Raw genomic sequence first — 17,127 nt, forward strand, 5'->3', positions numbered from 1 at the left:
AATTCTCTTACCTGATGGTTGAGCCATGAGCTAGGTATCTCCGGCCGCCCTCTGTCCCTCAAAACATTGTCCTTCATGCTTTCAACACAAGGATGTTCTCTCACTTTAGATCCAAATGGTGGCTCATAGTCTTTCACCTCTGCCATGAGAATAAGAACACAAGGATACTCAATTCATCTCGGTGGTCACATGGGTCTTAAAAGTGGCTGCAAGTTCAGAGCTTCAAAGGTCTTAAGGGTGCAGCATCACAAACCCCTTTGCCTCAAAAGACACTTTATCGTTAAAAACTGGCCTATTCTCTCTATTCCATTAAAAAGAAAATCTAATCTGGCAACAATCATGCCAATGGAAAACTGGCCAGTGGGCAACCACAGCCTCATATAATTTTTTATTCAAATCTCAACTGGAGCTTAAAATGAGCATTACCTGCAAAATCATAAACAGTGAGCAACAGTTTCAAATGGATATTCTATTATTTGGTTGCTACTCGAACACCAAAGCAAAATATCTTAGGGAGGATCCAAACAGACACATTAGGAGTTCAAAATCAAATCTTTATAAGGTTTTGAAAAGCTCAATAGTGGCCACACCCAGTCAAATTTGTACTGGGACTGTGGAATCAAGGAGAAGTAGTTTAACCCTCTCTGCTCTGTTTACCCAACATGGGAAGCAGTTTTGATTGACAATACTGTACGGAATGGGAGAGTTAAACCACTTCTCTCTCCCTAACCTCTGGCCTGATTCAATCAGGATACCATTCAGCAAATATCAGCTTTTAAATAGTGGTGGATTTCACAGCATCATGGCTATTTTGGCCTTCAATATGGAGGAAAAAGGAGAACAACGGAAGGTGCTTTGGGCAGAAAGGTAGGGTATAAATGAAGCAAGTAAATAAGCTTCAAAAACATCTACAGCATTTCTAAAATACATCCAAGATTAATGAGGCATAACATTATTAATCTGGATTGGCCTATAGACAAAGCTAACTTCTGTCCTGTTTTTTAGCAGGACAGAATTTTCTGAATTCATATATGTATTTGTGGTTCCTATGTATTCTCATGATAAAGTACAGATCAAGTTTTATTATGACAGTCGCTGTACAAATACTAAACCCATCATTGTCGCTGAGCACACTAGGCAAGTTTGGCAAGATAATTCCACATTAACTACTCTTTACATGAAGATATGCATGCCAAAACTAGAGTACATTTCAGAGAGAGACAAAGAAGACAAACTATTCCATGGAACCAGTCTAAAAAAATGAGTATGGCTTGAAGCACAATACATTAGAAGAAATGTGACATGTTTTGACATGCAAAAGAATGCAAAAAAACCCTGCCAACTTGTCGTTACTTATGCGTAACTCCCATCTAAATCAATGGAGCTTATATACTGGGGAAAGGGTTGTAGCCTACATGTTTATTTTATTTAAAGGTGGTTCAATTCAAGGCAGAAACAACACTTTCTAAAAATAAAGCTATGTGGAAAAGCTAACAACTGTGTCCTTGCATGTATGCTTTCTCTCCTTGGCATAATATTAGTTTAAATATTGAAATTAAAACTGAGATTTGCATAGATTAGCAATTTGTTCAACTGTCTAGGGGCCAAACGATATTCCTCATAGCCTCTTTCAAGTTTATAACATGGACCCCATACACACACGATCCCACAATACAACTACATGCCAAAAAAAACTACATGCTCTATGTGAAATGGCATAAATTGACCGTAACTTGGTAATGGGCTTATAGCACCGATTAGGTCCCTTGGACCTCTGGGCCCTAATAAAACCCTATGCATGGGCTCCATCTATTATCTGTTGCTTTTCCAAGAAGCTTACAGCAGCATACATGGTGTCTCCTCCTCCATTTATCCTCACAACTGTGTAATACACATTAGGCTGAAGAGAGTGATAACCCAAGGTCAACCAGTGATGCTAGACTCTGAAGGCAGAGTCTGAAGGCAAGTCTCTCAAGTCCTATGCACTAACTGTTATACATGCGGATGTAACTGCCATGCTAAATTCATTATCTTTCTCATCCTATTGCATGAGCCCCCCCCCCCCCGACATCTTGATATTCCAGTAGAAGTGTTGGTTGCTTCTCCCTTCACTGTGAACGCAACGCTACAGACAACCTCATACTGCCTTGTACTCTCATAAAAGAGGGCCTGAAGCAGCCTAGAACCAGTTGGAAATGAGAGGCTTTTGCTCCTTATTCTAAACATACAACAAAGCCCTTTTTTCCAACAACAGCTTCTTTTTGGGGGGATAGTTTTTAAACTTAAATAAAAAGAGCAGTTTTCTAATCAAGCTAGCTTCTCTCTCAAGCTACGCAATACGGTTTAGGAGCATCTCAAAGAACAGCAACCATTTTGAAAGCTATTTTCCAGATTATTCTCTGATAACCTTGCTTATTCTGACTGATGTCATGTACTGGCAACAAAGGTCTTAAAAATAAGCAGCTTTTAGAGGGCTGTCAGATCACTTAACGCTCATTGCGCTTTCCTTTCTCACAGTATCCATGTCGGCTGCAAAAGCAAAAAAGCCTGGATGGAAATGATCTTTCTCACAAACCGTAACATCTGGTACACAGCTGCTGTGCCGCCTGAAATACCAAGTTAACAGGGTAACAGAGCAGTTCAAGCTTTCCCAAAAGCAGCATTGCTGGGTTTCTAAATATGACTTCTAAATTATACTCCAGTGAAACATCAAGAAAACTATACTCTCCTTCCCAAACACCAGATTCTCAGCATTCAGGCCAGCTAAGCGACAGACTGGCCTGTTTCTTCAGATGACTTTTTCCCACCTACTACACTTTTATTTACAACTCTAGCATACAGATTAAAGCTCATGCATTTTAAGCAAAACAGAGTAAAAAGGATCTGGTATACTATGAAGGCAGTGTTCAACAAATCTTTGCTTCACCGCCCAGGCTAAGCAAAACACCTGTATCTTTCACAATCTCATTCCCAAGCACAGCTTAATGCTTCCTTTGTTCCAGAAAGGTGAAAGCCATTTACAAAATACACACTATTCTGCTAGCTAAAGAGACAGTTAATGTCATTGTTGCTCCCTTGCCACCCCCTGCCCCCAAAGTCTTGTCCCCTTTTTAAAAACTCTGCAGTCCTATCAGTTAACCCTGAAAGGAAGATGGCATAACCAATACCAGGAACACGAACTTGGACCACAATCATTTCAACCACTGTGAAAGAGTCCTGGCATGGCAAACTCAGTAGCAGTAGCCACAACATGAAGGGCACAAAAGATAGATGTGTGGACTAGAAAGCAGCTTAATTTGGAAACAGGGAGGCTTCCCCCTCTGAGATATTACATTCACCACTAATATCAAGGCTCATATTCACTGATTTTTCATCATATGCATACTTACATACCCACACACAACTGAATAGCCAATCATAACAACGCATTCTCCTAACCTTGAATTACAAACTCAAATTTTAGACTTTAAGAAACATGTTACTACTGTACTGAGAATAGCTGTGATTTACATTATTTTCAATACACCAAACAGTAGTCTTTTCCACATGGGGCTTTTTCATCGGCTCTGACCCCATACTGCATCAATGTAGCTCCAGACTTCTGCATGCGTGGTCAAAATACCCTGCTTCCCAGCCTTTTTTGCATTCCACATAGAGAAAGGCTGCAACTGCTACAGAACTGACCTTTCCTCAGCTTTTCTGCAGCTTTTCTCGCTGCACACATACTCCAATGGTTTTTTTCCAGCAAAGTCAACCTGGGGCGTTTCTGAAGTCAGAATGCTTTCTTCGGTGAGAGGCCTGGCCCTGGCACTGCAGTTCACCCTTCCCTTTATTCCCCTGAACCTTGATTGGTTGAATAGCAACCAATCCAATTTTTTTCCTGAATTAAAAAAATTAAATTGCAACATTGCAACATCAGTGCCATTTAAAAAGAGAAAAAATAAACCCTTGTAAGTTTCCTCAGTTGATCAAATGAGGAAACTGACTAATCCTTAGCCCACAGCAGAATCCAGGCATTTTTCTAGTGCAGAAATAAAGAGACACCACTTCGGTTCAACTCTCTCAAAGTGTAGAACTAAAGAATCAAAGCAGTACAGGGCCAGAACTTATGAATAAAGCAGATCCAGTCCTCATGGACTGAATACTCAGAAAGCCCAGTGTAAAGTTCACCATGCAGAAGAGCCCACTGGTTGGGTTTATTGACTTAGGGATGAAATCAAAGAATTGCAAACAGAGCACAGTCACAAAACAAGTCTTTCCCATCTACCCCTTCCCTCTGGTCCAGTTCACTGCCCCCCCCCCCGAAAGCTGTTCCTGAGGGTCAGGGGAGTCTACAGCAAGAAGTAGAACTGGAAATCCTTCCTTGCTTTTGGAGAAGATAAATGCCTTTCCACTCCAAGAAGAGTCCAGATCTGTGAGAAAAGTTGCTGATACAACAGCTGATACCTTTGGTATCTTTGTTTTACCAATAATATGCAGCTATGGGTTTATTATCTTTTTTCCAGTACTGTACTGTTTTGCAGCTGTATTCCACAGGTGTGATGTAAAGCTTAACTGTTATCACAGACTATTTAAAGAGACCTTTGTAAGAGGCCCCACCCTTTCCTAGCTGAAATGGTACGATTCTTCCCCCCCTCCCGGCTTCCTGGTAAAACCCTGATTCTATTCATTTTAGGCAGCTCTCTCACTTCCTACATAGATCGGCTAAGAGGGTGGTTCTTACCACAGACACTATTCCTGTGTGCTCATCAAAGAGTAACAGGAAGAGACCTCAGGCATCGGCAAGGATGTAAGATTCTTCCTGAGCAAACAACTCACACATGCCTAAAAAAGAAAGCTGTTGACAAGCAATAAGCCAGAATTCCAGAAAGGCTGGCACAAATCTGATCAGCTTTTAAATCTCTTTATAGAAAGGATTACAAAGGTCAAACTAGTATGTTGACACCTTGGAAATTAGAAGTTGTATTTTGGGAGCACAAAGCATTTATCAATCAGGATGCCACTGAAATATTTAAATAGTCACCCTAACTAATAATTTATGAAATTTCTTCAGATTCTCACAGATCCTATCCCTTGAAATCAATGCTAGGCAATAAGATACACAGCAACTTTAGGTATCCATTTACTGGTCTAGAAGAAATTGCAATATATTTGTTTCCTTCCAAGATGCCAATCAAATCAACTTTATAGCAAGCTATTTGCTCAGAGAAATTACTGCCTCCTATAGAAGTGGGAACTGTAAATCATCTTGTATCAGTACAAGATTAACACTTTGTTTTCCAAATAGAAATAACCGCCCAATACTTACAACTTTTGAGCAGGCATGCTAATATGCTATAGCACTGTTATAAGGTAAACCTAAGCTACTTCCCAATTTGGAACATAAGTTGCATTTATAATTGCACCTCGATTCCTTTAGCAACATTATGAAAACAGCAGTCTTGCCGAATTCAGAAATGAGTAAGAAGAAACTGCACTCAAACTCTCGTTTATCATTCATCTGTCTATTCATTAGAAACCATATTAACAGGGCTGGAAGTTATCAACAGAGCACTAGATTCCACAATCATAGGGGAGGAGGCTAGAAGGATAACCAGGAAATCAGCATATATCATGATGTGGTCAATAATATAATAACACTTACTTCACCCATGGAGAATGTTACATAAATCAGGTAAGATACATCTTGCTCCCTCCTTTACTTATAACACATAAAAATGCAGATGCTGTGAGCTAATTAACCAAGTGGTTAAATTTACACTTTGAAGGTCACTTAATACATATAATTCTTATTTGCATATTTCAACTTGCACCCTCTTTTTCTTCCAAAGCAATCAGAGCAAGTTTCTTCCTCCGTTATTCTTCCTGCCCACCCTGTACAAAGCAGTCTCCTGTCCAGTCAATGCTCTGCACCAAACTGGGCTTAGGTTCCAAAGCAGAAGCTTGCTGCATTTTGAAAGTCAACACAGGTCTCAGCAATATGAATTGTTACCATGACTACAGAAAAACTGTTTTAAAACAGTGCAGAGACGGGTTTGGAGACTCACAGTAAAATGCGGTTCTTGAAACTAAGAAAGTTTAGTTTTGCAAACTTCTTGGATGGCAAACAGCAGTGAAACTATATAATAAGCCACTCAGAGCTCCTTAGAGGAAATACAAGGTGTGTAACTATAATAAATGCATATTGAAACAAATTCCTGAAACTTTTAGAACTCAGTATTTATAGGCCACCTTGCAAAAAAAAATGGCGTTATTGAGGCTGTCTCACTTACCTCCAACACTATTGCAACGAGAAGTCATTTCCCAGAGAACTAAAGCCATGGAATAGACGTCAGTCTGCTTGAAAGATTCAACATTATCCAAGTTCATTCTGGATTCCAGAACTTCAGGAGCCATGTACCTTGCTGTGCCAACCTGTAAACATTTTTACAAAATGAACAATTAAAAGTGGAGTTTGGACAGTTAATGTCACTCAGTAATCTATTCTGGGAAGAAACGTATGTCTAGCTTCCATATGGGTAAATGTGGTAATCTGTGGCACAAATGTGAAAAACAAGCATTGCGGCTCCATGTTAAATTGTTGAGCAATACCACTGCAGTGAAAACAAAACCTGCTCTCTAGCCCTGAAAAAGGGTCGCCCAGCTCTCGAAGGCAAGGGTCCTACAGGGGAATACAGAATCTCTCCTATGGTGTACAAGGTTTATCTCCAAATGAGGGTTACCCAACACAGGTGTTGGTGTTAGTAGGGTTTTTGCTAGCAATACTTTAAATACTTTAGCTTTTCTACTGTGCCCACAGCTCACCTGCCCACTGTTCGCCAGATCATCTACAGAGAGAGTTGGATCCAGCCTCAGAGACAGCCCGAAGTCACAGAGGCAGCAAGTTAAATCATTTTTCACCAAGATATTGGAACTCTTTAGATCTCTGTGGACAATAGGCGTCTTGGGTCGGCCACAAGGTGTATGGTCACTGTGCAGGTGGGCAATCCCACGAGCCAAAGAGCCACCCAGTTTCCAGAGGTCCTCCCAGCTAATGATGTGTTTTATGAGGTATTCCTGCAAGTTTCCCCTCGAGTGGAAAGCAGTGATCAACCAGTACTGTTTGCCTAGGTCTGTCTTGCGCTCCTCTGCGGTCAAGAACTGAAGGATGTTCTCATGCTTCAGGTTTATATCTGAAAAGATGTCTTTCTCAGTCTTCCAAGAAGCATATTCTTCATAAGGGAAGATCTTGACAGCCACGGTTTCAAACTGTTCTGATGTATTTTGCTTCAGTTTCGCTTTATAGACTTCAGCAAACCTCCCTTTGCCCACAAGCGTGTCTAACTCAATGGGTAACAGTTCGGTATTGTGGTTAATGTTGTTGGCGCAAGTAGAACTGATGTCAGAACGGTCGTCATCTAACATGATAGCACAAACATCGCTACAGTCTTTATGTTTTTTGGATTTCACATTCTTCTCCCATGCCTTGTTGAGCTTCCTCCTCCTCTGAATACGGTAGCAGTAAAAGATGAGAATCACAGCAACGGTGACCACAAGTAATGGGACAAGGCTTATTATTGCAACTTTAGAAATCACATCTTTTACTTCTTCTACACTTGAGGGGGTATCTGGAAGAAAGAGATAAAAATCTGCTTACATATGCTTTATGGATATACTTTACTAACCTTACATTATGGTAAAATGACTTTTTCCTTAAAAAAAAAAGTTGAATGTGTTTTCACAGAAGCAACTGATTTTATTTCAACATTACCCTGTATCTACAGAACCATGCAATTGGTTCCATATTCCAAAGGGGAGGCCTATTCTATTGCTTAAACAGTAGGATCCTTTACCACATGGCAACTAAAAACAGAATCTTTAGAGATCAGCAAACTAGTGTGGTATAGTAGTTGGAGTGCTGGACTAGGATCTCGTAGACTCAAGTTTGAATCTCCACACTGGTATGAAAGGGTGACCATGGGCCACTCACTCTCAGCTTAACCTACCTCGGGGGGGGGGTGTTGTGAGGATCAACTGAAAGAGAGAATGATGTAAGCTCCTTTGGGGTCCCCATCAGGGAGAAAGGTGGGGGTAAAAATGAAGTTACTAATAAATGGCAGCATTGTCTAATGACTTGGGAGAAGGCATTTCCTTACTGTTCTTCACCACCCAGTGTCTGTATCTAATGCCACTGCCATTTATTTATTTTTTTAAAAAACCCTCAAAACTTGTGTTTATTTTATTTTGTCAGTTGCCTTGGAGACCTGTCTTTAGGCACATACAAGACAAAATAAATAAAAAAATACAATTGCACTCGATGCAAACCGGACACTGAGATCACCAGAAACGTTTAAGATCCTGGCCATAGTTTTTACTGTCGCAAGTAATATTATTGCACATATTATGTTAAAACCCAGAATGTCATACTACATTACTTCCCCTTCTCCTACATTCTGCATTTTAAACTGGAATAAAAAAGGAGACACTTGCAAATTCCCAGTGAGTGCATAAAGCATGCAGAATGGGGTCTGTCCCAACTTCATAGTTCAGCTATATCACCAAAACTGATTAGTATGAAGCTAGCACAGAGCAGATACAGTCATTTGTGTAACTATAGGTCTGAGACTAAAAAAAGGAAATGGGCAAGAGTCCCCCCGCCCTGCCAAAATATATAGATATAAACACTTAGTGTAGCCTGAAGTAGCATTGCATCTTTGTTTTTTACTATTAAATTAACTTATTAAAGCAAGGTATTTTAGGATTATTTCTTCCCACCTGTGTAAAAATTTCACTCTATAAATGAAAAACTAGTCTGAGTGAGACAGACAATGGAACTGGTAACCATAGTGGAATGAGTTGCTTGTTTAAACAAACTCTCAGGCTGTCTGCTGCAACTTTGTTTTAAGCAGAGATTTCGAATACTGAGGAAAAATGTCAGTATAGAAAAGGGAGGGGGGAGAGTCCCAAAGTTGACAGTGGACCGTAGGCTGTGTGGTGAGTAGTCTATGCACTTTTAAAAAAAATACTGAACATACATTTGAAAAGTCACTGAAAACGTCACTGGCATGAAAAAGGTGAGCAGCTACGAAACCCAAACCCAAAGAGTAAAAAAGAAAAGCTGACAAATCACCTGCTTTCCACAGGATGATGAAATGTTAAAGTGTCAGTGCCTGCCAATTAGGGTCAAAGTGCCTGTCGTAAGTATAACCATACCCCCAATAGTCATTCTTGTACAGGAAAAACCACTTCTGGACTAGAGGGGCGAACCCGGAAGTGACAAGCTGAACAATGCTTAATCTTTTGCCTAAACCAAACCACCCCCTTCCCAGCGGCTCTTGTAGAGTTTCATATCATTTTCAATTATCAGGGAGGAAGTAAGTTTGCTCAAGGAGACACTGGACAGAATAATGGTTAGGGTAATGATAGTACATTTGGAGGCTGTTAATACATAGGACTGCCATAAGTTGAGAGCGACTTGACAGCATGCGCGCACACACACACACGCTACTTCTACACTCTTACACCACATAAGCAGCCTTTTTTCTACAAAAAAATGGGCAGTGGGCTATCACTTCTCATGTGTACCTTGGTCCTTTGAAGGGAGCTATGTTGAAACAATTCTAGTCAAACAGTTGCTCTGTATATCACACATTTTAATGTTGTTAGACATCTGAGAAGGCTGTTTTTTTAAAGGTTTTTAATCTGTCTTGTTAAATATTCTAGAACTCACAATCTGAAAAATGTGCCCAGAAAAATTCCTTACTGAGGCTACAGATATTGCCAGTCACTGGTGAACATAGTCTCTATAGGCAGAAAGTGAGAATGGTAAAAGACTTGTAAAGAACTACCCACATGATAGCTGAAATTACTAGCAGCAATAGTCAGCTAAAGCCAACAGAAGAAAAAGGACAGCTTATAAGGGGCAAAGACACGAACAGATGACAAAACAATAGTTGAAGTTATAAGAAGTACCTCACTGAAGATGAGAATAATGCATAACCCAAAACAGATGCTGGAGAGGCAAAGAAGTGGGCAAGGCTTGATCTTTAAAAGCACTCTTGCATGAACACAAAGATCGGCGGCAGATTCTGAAACTGTGGGTTCATTCAATAACAAGGGAGGAAACATGCCAAACTTCACAAAAATGTTTTGTGGCATATTTAATACCATCAGTTTAGAGTGAGTGCTAGATGCTTATCAGGTTAGTGTGAACATTCACCCAATTTACAAACTTCAGCAAAATGACAGGGGCCTGTGTGAGGCAGTTTACGCACAGTACACTCATTCTGTTTTTCTCTGTTGCTGCTGTGCTTCCAGCGGAAGTGCTCTCATAACTAGTCTGCTTCTTTTCTCTGCTTTTTCTGCGTTGGCAAATTGGGCTTTCCTTTGAACAGGTGAAGGACTGTATTTTAGTTCCATTGGCCCTTCTGCCACCATGGAGGCAGTGAAGCACCACCCTCTGTTCTTTCTTTTCTTTTTCACATACACTATATTGACACAGTGGTATAACACTAGACAGAGTGGTGTTCCCAGGGCAACAGAGTTTACCTAGGTCCATTCCCCCCATTCAAACATGTGCAGGCTTACTGGGACCCCTATTAAAGCAGGAGGACTTGGCTCCACACTTCTCTCCCTTTTGCTCACATACAAGTACCATGTCGCACATCCTTCCTCCTGTCTTACCTTCCAAGCCCCTAATCGCCAGCTATAGAAAACCCTCCTCCCCGCTTGGGTTCAAATTTCTGTTTGCCTGATCAGCTTGAAGCAGTCCGTTTTAGCAGTCAGCATATTAAAGGAAAAAAAGGAACTTTAATAGCTAAGCATACCATTCAGCTGTAAGATAAGACCACCCCCACCCCCCATTACACATCCTAAGAAACTCAGTTTATAGTTATCTGCTATAGTGGTTCATCAATATAGTCTTTAAAAAAATGGTGGGCACTGTCAGGGCAAATGGCAGCAGCTGAGAAAAAAGGAGGGAGGGGGGCATGGAAGTGGCTGGATGTGGGCGGGACCTATAAAACTGCAGCAAACTATTAACTCCACAAAAAAGGCTTCAGAGAATTCCTTACAGAAAAATCGGCACAAAGGTGGTCTGCAAAAAAAAGAGGGGAGGGAGATTTGAAAGGAAATTGTCAGAGCAATGACTGGCAAACAACATTGTATGAAAGGCTGGGGGAAGAATGACGTAGTTAAGAAGCCAAGAGGGAGCAAAATCTCCATATATAAATAATCTGAGAAAGCAGCACACCAACCGCTTCATTAACCTACCCCAAAAGGATTTACAAGCCATTTTCATAGTATCAATTAACATTTGTCCAGCACCCAATGGGCCACGATACTTGAGCTGCTCAACTGAGCCTAATAATTGCATGATTTTCAGGTGTGAGGATCATAAAACCCCAATTTTATCTCATCTAAGTCAAGAAAGCAGCTCAATTCCAGCAGTTAGTCTTTCCCCCCACAGCTATAATTAGTCTTTGGCACAATAATACAGAGCACATAATACAAACCACCTATCATTTCATTTGTCCCTTATTTCTAAAATACATCGAGCAAAAAAAGTGTCCTATAGAAAGAGGGAAATAAGCTTTCAAAAGTATGCCCATCACTTCAACAGTGGGACGATTTCACACAGGAAGTGAGTACTAGAAGAGAAAGCAACAAGAGGTTTTCAAGCTAAGATAGGGGATTGGGCTGTTTTGTTCAGTAACTGTGTTACTATTTAGAAAATAGACAAGTGGGTGACCCTCAAGGAGTTGGGGGGGGGATCTCATTCTTTTTCCTCTTTCCCTTATCCTACTTCCTTTCTACCCACCCGCCAACCTTCATCTGCCCTGCCCCGGTCTTCAGCTTTCCTTCCATCCCACCCCCCTGGCAGCTTCTACCTGGAAAAACTATGGACCAGTTGCATGGTGCTGGCTGCCAGACTGGGTCCAATAGCACAAAGGGGAATCTTCAGGGGGCACCCCATTCCCCTGTATCCCCCTTCCACACGATTTCTCCCTGCCCTCCTCCTGGCAACCCCCATATCCTCACATTTCCTTGCTTTCTATTTCTCCTTAATACCCACCAACCAACTTACCTTCTACCTGCCCCCTTATTTAGCTGTATTTATTTATACCCTACCTTCCTTCAAATCTGGGACCCAAAGCAACTTACATCATTCTCCTCTCCCCAAAGAAATTTACATCATTCTCACACAGGAAGTGAATACTAGAAGAGAAAGCAACAAGAAGTTTCAAGCTAAGATAGGGGGTCGGGTTGTTTTGTTCAGTAAAACTATGCGGTAGGTTATGCTGAGAATATGTAAGTGGTCCAAGGTCACCCAGTGAGCTTCCATGGCAGAGTGGTAGTCTGAACCTGAGCCTCCCAGATCCTGTTCTGAAACTGTAACCACTTTATCACACTAGCTTTTGTGGGGTGGCTGCTGTTAAACACTAGCAAGCAGCCAGGCCTAGGTGAACGCAAGTTAGGTGGTAGCAAGTCACCCAATGGTTGCAAGGTCTGGCCCCCAATAAGTCTTCCCTCAAAAGACAAAGCAGCCATGGAAAAGGCCCTGCTCCCTCCCCCTGCCTTTTGCTGACAGAAACCAAGACTTGAAGACTGGCAATACTGTTGTGGTTACCTAGCAATGGCTACAATAGCCACTGACTTTCTTTCTATAGTGTTGTTTCTATTATCAGGGAGAGTTGATTCCACTCCCCCCCCCCCGGGTCGCTGACTTACAGTGACCCCTAATGGGGTTTTCATGGCAAGAGACTAACAGAGGTGGTTTGCCATTGCCTGCCTCTACAGTCCTGATCTTCTTTGGAGCTCTCCCATTAATAACCAAGGCCAAACCTGCTTAGTTTTCAAGATCTGACAAGATTAGGCTTGCCTGAGTTGTCCAGGTCAGGGCAACCCCCAATGTACTTTTTCAAAATTTTCTGCAAACCTGGATTTTTAAAAGAATTGTAGAAAGATCTGTATTGTCTGTCCATCGCTCCAATCTTTGGATTTAAGAATCCACAGATATAGCAATGTTAAAAAAATTAGATATATCAATGATGGTTTTTAGTCACATCACATTACCATTAATCACAAAATTTAACAATTTTTACGCAGGCTTTCTGACAATATTTTGTGGCTCCAATATAACATTTATACTTTTCTCCCCAACTCCATTTTTCTCCAGAGACTTTTAAAAAATCTCACACAGAGGTGTCAAAGGAAGACAGATGGTTCTTGCCCGCTCAGTGCCCACCAATTTATTAATTAAAACATTTTTAGCTTTCCTCTTCCCAAGGACCTGACATGGCTACATTTAAAACAGAACAAAACAAACAAACAAAAACATGAAGACAGTTATGGTTAAAACATATTGGGCAGATACAGAAAGCTAAAAATACAGATGTTGATCTTGAGACTAAAACTTCCCTTGCATTTAAAGAGCCTTTTTAGATTAGCTTTGCAATAGCACGAAAAAGTAGAGGTCTTCCCCACATTTTCAGGAAGACCATTCCACAGTATCAATGCCACCAAAGAAAAAGCACCCTAGCCCAGCCAGCCAAACTTGCCCACTGGTGGGAACCAACAGCAGGCTGTTTGACAAAGCATAACTTGCTGGGAGGTGGTCTTGCAGGCATGAAAATCCCAAGCCACAAAGAGCATGGAATGCCTTACGAGCTCCCCTGTCTGCTGTCTTACATATATGTATAGCAACTACCCATGTTCCTGTGGTACAGGATTAATAACTAGAGTAGTAGGTATTTTCCCACACATATACTAGTTTATGCCACTGTAACTGTAACAACACAATCTACTAAAAACAGCCTTCTATGATTTCACAAGTTCAGGCTTAAAGCTTAAATTACTCAAACGTGTATTTTGTTTAATAAAGTCTCTCTTGACTGTTACAGACGTGCTTGCATTCTCTTAACTCATTGGGGTGGGGGCAGGAAAGGAAAACGATAAAACTAATAGCGGGAGTTGCTTGCCCTGAATAAATATTTATGTATATGCAAAGACACCCACCAGCTATGCCTACCCTGATGCTAAACATGCTGCAAACTAGAATGTGAACAAAAACTTACTGGAAGGGTTATATTTCAAAACGGTAGCTAGAGCGTCAGCAAAGAAGTTCCATACAACTTCTTTTATTTATCTGGGCATTTCAAAAAGTCTCAAGAATCGCGCATCAGACAGGAGATTCCTATTAGATAACATCTTAAAGAGATTAAAGTTTCCCCTTTAAAATTTCCTAACTTTTGTTGAAAATCCTACATACAGTTAGGTCATTTAATGCCACTGATTTTTATTATTATAAACAATTCTATCAGATGAACATAATCTTGATAACTCGAAACCACAATTGTAAACAAAGTGCAACCCATTGCAAATAGTGATTATCTAGAAATGACACCCTAATTTTAAAAAAGGAATTTCAGGCATTAATTTGTGTATTTAATCTCTCTGCTACTATTTGCTGATAGTTTACTGGAACAAATCCATCTCTCTAGACTGGCTTTGTTACCTTAGATGACAAACAGTCACTTTTATTATATTCAGCAAGGGTTAGGATTCCTGCCTCTACAAGTTCCCAAAATTGTTGTTTTGCTGCAATTACTGAAATCTCTTCTGAGACAATGTCATAAAAGCTGGCTATATTCCTTCTTTGAGGAATGTGGCAACCAACTTCTGCAAACCCGCTTTCCTTGAAGATAAAAAAATTGTTATAAGTTAACCAAATTAGACAGCCCTTGCCATCCTTTCTAGATCTGTCAAAAGATGCAAACCCATAGAGGTGCAAATATGACCTAATCTAGCAGAAGCAGCATGCTTACCACCCAACATTTCATAGTCTCGGCACTCTTTTGCATGAGTGGGTGGGCCTATGAAAGGTGCCTGGAGGACAATGCTGGGGCCAAAAAATGTGTAACTGCACCACAAGCCAAAAACTGAATCCAAGCATTCCTACATCACAATCCGAGCCATACTTCACAAAACCGGGTTTCCTTGCAGCTTTCTAAAATATCTGTTAATATTATAGGGTTGCCAGCTCCAGGCTGGGAAATTCCTAGTAATCTGGGGGTGAAGGTTGTGGATGAGATTAACTCAGGAACTCCTGGAAGATCTCTTTTGTCATAAGTTTTTGCACATCTCTGGGGTGTCAGGCTGCTAGCTAGTCTTGCCTCATGACTCACATTCCAGTAATTTCCCAACTCTTGTCGAGTTGGGGTCCCTTCTGCCTAGCCAGGCAGCATGTCTCATGCTCAGGGCACATGAGGGGAAGGAGTTTAAGATATTGTCATATTCATAAGCTGCCCTTTTAGTGTGAGGGACGGTTTGACTGCTAACATTTGTACATTGAGAAGAATCCCATAACGCTGGAAATGAACTGCATTCTGTAGAATTACTGCAAATCGATATACAAACAAGTAATTTGTTTAGCTGTTAAAGAATCCAACAGCCACAAATGAATAACATGTTTGGGGAAATTATGCTTAGTTGGCATCACATTCCAACACGATGTTCAGGAACCATTCCCTTGGTTTGACTGATGTGCCTATAAATTGTTTGCCAGCATTCCTTGCAAGTTAAGACTTAGAGGCAGGGATGCAAGTTCCAAAGTCATGTGGCACACCCTTCCAAGACTGAATTAATTCATATACCAGGCTGGAGGATCATATGTTGGAATGCTCCTTTCATCAAAAACAAAAAGGTATGTTTAACTACATGGCTACGCCTGTAGCCAGAATTGCTATAACAAGGGGCCATACAGACTAATTGAGGAAGAAGACAACTTGAAATAGTAACAACTTAAATTTCCAATATGCTTGAAGTTAGTGATCACTGATTGATATTCCATTCACTGCAAAGTTTTCATCTCTCCAACATACTATTATCTCACAAAACGATTCTTATATTCCTCAAACATAAAATCCCAAACAAAAATCCCCCTCTTGTCAGTGACAGTGATAATAATGTATTGTCGAAGGCTTTCACGGCCGGAGAACGATGGTTGTTGTGGGTTTTCCGGGCTGTATTGCCGTGGTCTTGGCATTGTAGTTCCTGACGTTTCGCCAGCAGCTGTGGCTGGCATCTTCAGAGGTGTAGCACCAAAAGACAGAGATCTCTCAGAGATCTCTCACTGAGAGATCTCTGTCTTTTGGTGCTACACCTCTGAAGATGCCAGCCACAGCTGCTGGCGAAACGTCAGGAACTACAATGCCAAGACCACGGCAATACAGCCCGGAAAACCCACAACAACCATAGTGATAATAATGCTTCATCCAGTGAAGTGAACTAATCTCATTTTAACATTGTTTAAAAATTATATCTTGTAACATTTTTACTGATGTTACTAGCCTTGGGTTCCAGTTAAATGCTTTAAATAAAAATAAAATATGATCTCTGAAGGAAAAGGTCCAAAGACTTCGTTTAAAAGCACAAAAGCTAGAAATTCAAAGATAGGCCAAAGTGTATTCTGAGGGAGCTCTGGCCCCCATATGTTGCTAGGTATCCTTCTAGCTGTTGCTCCAGATACATTAATGTTCCAAAACCAAACCCTGAGTCCTTAATTTAAACCTTAGTTTTTTAAAAAAAAATCCCTCTGAAATGCCGCCACACACAAAGTTCCAGTTTGTGTGGATTTCTTGCCAGCCTGACACAATTTTTGTCTTGATAAAGACCATATTCTAATCACTGTATGCCAGTAAGAACCAAATCTGTTTTCCATTAGGAGTCCACCCCTCCTCCCTACCATGCCCCTACAATTTTTAATCTTAGATTTCAAGTGATCATACAAGATGAAAAAAAATCTCCCCAACTCAGAGTATGATTCTAAACTTTATCAAAATGAATTATATCCATTTTGTTACGCACACACTGAGTTTTACTATGCTTCTCCGCTTCCCTCAATCCAGCTGTTTAAAAATCCACAAGAGAAGCAAGCTTTGGGTTTAATTCTATCCACTGTAAATATTTTCAAACCCAGGTTTCATGGGGGTTCTCAATAACCACTATTACTGACAACCCTATTTAAATAGAGAGAAATGTGCCTTTAAAAAGTGAGGTTAGCAATCTCAGTTTTCACAAGATTAAGGACGACAGTCCCTTAAACTAACTTGCCTGTAGCTAAGAGCCATTTCATTAGAGGCTGGTATC

General features: G+C 40.7%; 1 protein-coding gene across 1 annotated transcript in view; it reads right to left on the reverse strand.

Moving 5' to 3' along the window:
* Nucleotides 1-17,127, reverse strand: part of TGFBR2 (transforming growth factor beta receptor 2) — a 59,268-nt gene that overhangs the window by 4,251 nt on the left and 37,890 nt on the right. The window contains exons 4-6 of the mRNA XM_054991502.1: nt 6,805-7,607; nt 6,273-6,414; nt 12-139 (exon numbers count right to left, since the gene is read on the reverse strand). Coding sequence (XP_054847477.1) covers nt 12-139; nt 6,273-6,414; nt 6,805-7,607 — 1,073 coding nt within the window. The remainder of the gene's footprint in view (nt 1-11; nt 140-6,272; nt 6,415-6,804; nt 7,608-17,127) is intronic.

This window comes from Eublepharis macularius, chromosome 11 (genome assembly GCF_028583425.1).
Source record: "Eublepharis macularius isolate TG4126 chromosome 11, MPM_Emac_v1.0, whole genome shotgun sequence".
Taxonomy (NCBI): Eukaryota; Metazoa; Chordata; class Lepidosauria; order Squamata; family Eublepharidae; genus Eublepharis; species Eublepharis macularius.